Here is a 3332-nt window from a genome sequence, read left to right on the forward strand (position 1 = left end):
AACCTGAAAGCTAACAAGGACCCTCCAAACAATCTCTGAGCTTTGCAATTCGTAAGTTAGAGACCATATTTCAGTTGTCCGCATGTTGCTAATAAGAATAACCTAACTCGCCAGGCGTGATAAATCTATACAAGAAGCAACAACAGCTCAGAATTTCCATTGCATATCGTAGTATGTTTAGTGCCGCCACAGCAGGCTAATGCAATAAACAGTAAATGGGGACAAACAAAAACCAGAATGGGTCATGGGATCAATTTCACATTTTTATTGCAGAATTTGTTCTCATTGTGTTGACGTTGGAATAACACTGTTCACCGCTTGGTTGTTGATATGTGGTTTGATGAGCCTCACCGGCACTGGGTTACGGAGAAAATGCAACTCGGGCAGTGAGACTTGGGCGCCGTTTGCAAATTCTGGCGTCCACAACGCCTTGTCGCCCAAACGCTCATTTACAGAGATTGAGCTCACAAACCAACTCCATCATCAAAGGGATGCTTCAATAAGTCCTGAATTGGCACTGTAATTCTTTAGTGTGGCCTCATTGTTTTCCAGCATGATAGCTCCCTTCTTTTGCATGAAAAAGATTAGCTGAAAATTTAAAGGAGACCACAAATTTGCACATCATGCTTTGCAAACACATGAAACACATCCATCTAAATTCATGGCTCCTGAACATAACCATGGACGCACTTTGATCTGTGTAAAATGCTGAAGAAAGGAACCTTGTACCCAAGGCCCACGCTCGGTAACTGTCGACCAAAGCAAACCAATTACAGCGATTCCGTTCCGGCTCTCCAAGCAAACCAGAATGAAGGAAAATAATTTTCTGCCACTGCTGTCGGCAAGAGGTTAAAAATTACAGAGAAAATGGGCATCATAACAACTGCATCTTTCCAAGTGCGAAGTAAAAAATAAGTCCCACTGGAACTGCCTTATATTATTGATTGCTTTAAAGTCTTTACAAGGCCAACACTGACAGGCAAGACAGAGCGAACTACATTCCTCTCAAATCTACTTCCAGATTATGAAAGAAATGACGGTTGAGATGAGCATAAATACTTCAACTAAACCGCCAGAAGGAAACTGATGACTAAGAAATGCAAGAAATACCTAAACAGGGGACACCATAAACATTCACAACAAAGCGAATCACCCGAAACCTGCAACTCTTATTACCTTATCAAACAACCAACCATCAAAGTATATATACTTTTAAAACATCAAGAGAGCCCTAAAAGGTTGAGTGCACGGTAGACTGTAACTTCATCCCCTAATGCCAAAAAATATTTCCATGAGGGAAGATACAGTCCCAGAGACAGCAAAGACAATTCCCAGGAAAATAATAATGCTATCCAACACCATTTCTTTCGGCTTCAGGCCCCTTCTAAATGCCAACATATGGAAGAGTGCAGGCAACACAAATCCCAGGAGGCAACAGACACTGCTTCCCACCAATGACAAGAAATCTGCAAAGTTTGGCACCAGGAGAGCTACTAATGTGGTGACTAAAACCACTAGCCACCTCAACCACAGGGAGTACGTACCGTCAGAGATCCTCCTCTCCATCACCTCATGTACGGGGTTCATCATCAAAGGGAAGGAGAAGAAAAGATTGATGGCAAGGGCTATCTGGATAAAATCAGAACCCAGACCCTTGCCAAAATTGGTGGTGATTATGTCCTTGGTCTTGTCTCCAAATGCGAAGTAACCAAGTGCACCAAATGCTCCATACATTACAGAGATGAAGGCCATTGAAATAGCAAGCACCTTACCAAACTTCTCCTTGTTCTCAGCCTCGGCTTCCAAAGGTAGGACCATTCCTATCCCCTCAAATGCATACACAGCAACCCCGAGACCATAGAACAGCACTCCCCATCCGCCACTGAAAGCGTGTAGCTCTGTCTGTTTCTCCAAGAAGATGACCACATCCTCTGCCATCACGGCCCCCATGGCGGCAAGATTGACGACGTCGGCGAAGATACTTAGAGGAGCCAAATTGGTCAGCCTCTTAATCGAATTTACTGCTAACTGGAAGGGTAAAATGCCCCATATAAACAGGGATTTGGGCAACAAACCCAGAACTCTTGGTTGATGGCCAGATACGAAGATGGAGACCAAACTGTTTGATATGAAGATGAGGTAGCTTGCGCAGAACCCTGCTTGGCTGAGTACGATCATCAAGTCGACAGCCATCCGTCCAGGAGACCCACAGACGGCGTATCCGAGATCGCCAAAACTACCGATCTTCCAGTAGCCCTCAGATTCGAGCTTCCTCCTGACGTGAACCAGAAGCATCATGCAGTGGTAAGTGAGGAGCGCGATGAAGAAGAGCATGAGGACGCCGGAGAGCCATCCCGTCTTCATGAAGGTGTAAGGCAAGCCAAGAACGCCGGCACCGACGATGGCGATGAAGACGTTGGCGAAGGTTTTAGGAACGGAGGAGAGTTTCTGAGAACTGTGAAGAAGTGGGGTGTTCTCTCTCGGGAGGGAGAGGTTATGGGTAGAGGTGCTCGCTTCCTTTGTGAAAACCATCTTGCTCTAAGTTTAGGGTTTGATGGTTTCTTCGGAGAAGGAACAGAAAAAGAAGCCGATGGTCGCCCCGTCGATCTAGATTAAAATTTTGGAAGCAGGAGCGAGAAAGAGGTGCAAAAAAATAAAGTTGAAAAACTTGGAATTTACGAGTTGATTGTTCTGTGGGGGGAGAGCAATTCAGATGGCTGGATTCTTACCCCCACACGGGCTTAGATTTTGATGGTTCTGCAATTTTAAGGTCTACCACGGAAGCTGAAGATTCCGAAAATGGTAGCCTCCAACTCAGAGGATATGAAGATGACAACCCTGCTTCCTCTGAAAAATTGCAGACCAAATTCAGGGCGAGGGATGGGACTAGAAATGGATGAGCGGGGTGATAGATGACTCCCGAGCAATTTGAGAAGGAATCAATAATTCATCAACAAGATTGGAGGAGAAGGTGGTGGGCAGGCAGAGGGGTCGAATGTGGTGGGTAATGGACTAAAACAAGGGACAAGATTGGTGGAAAGGATGGGTGACCAGAAACTAGGGAAGAAGGCAGCCCCATCTTCCTCCCATATATATGGGACAAATGGAGGGTAGGCCAGAGGCCTAATGTGTGTTCTGCAAAATTATTTGCTTTCACTGTCGAAAGATTTTCGTTTCTCCCATTTTTGGTTTCCCGACTCCGATATTAGCAACTCGTTATTGAGTTTTTAAAGTTTTTCTTGCGTCATAGCTCGGTGTCACTTGGCCCTATGGCTAAAACCTGGCTACTGAACTTCCTAAAATAGGACCTCCTTCCATGGGATCTGTCGAAA

The 3332-nt window shown here is 45.2% G+C and overlaps 1 protein-coding gene across 1 annotated transcript; it reads right to left on the reverse strand.

The window, feature by feature from the left end:
• Nucleotides 1-905: 905 nt before the first annotated feature.
• LOC116261149 (amino acid transporter AVT3B-like) lies at nucleotides 906-3106 on the reverse strand. The gene has a single exon (XM_031639780.2). The coding sequence runs from the start codon at nucleotides 2530-2532 to the stop codon at nucleotides 1264-1266; it is 1269 nt and encodes a 422-aa protein (XP_031495640.1). The 5' UTR covers nucleotides 2533-3106; the 3' UTR covers nucleotides 906-1263.
• Nucleotides 3107-3332: the final 226 nt, after the last annotated feature.

Source organism: Nymphaea colorata, chromosome 9 (assembly GCF_008831285.2).
Source record: "Nymphaea colorata isolate Beijing-Zhang1983 chromosome 9, ASM883128v2, whole genome shotgun sequence".
Lineage (NCBI taxonomy): Eukaryota > Viridiplantae > Streptophyta > Magnoliopsida > Nymphaeales > Nymphaeaceae > Nymphaea > Nymphaea colorata.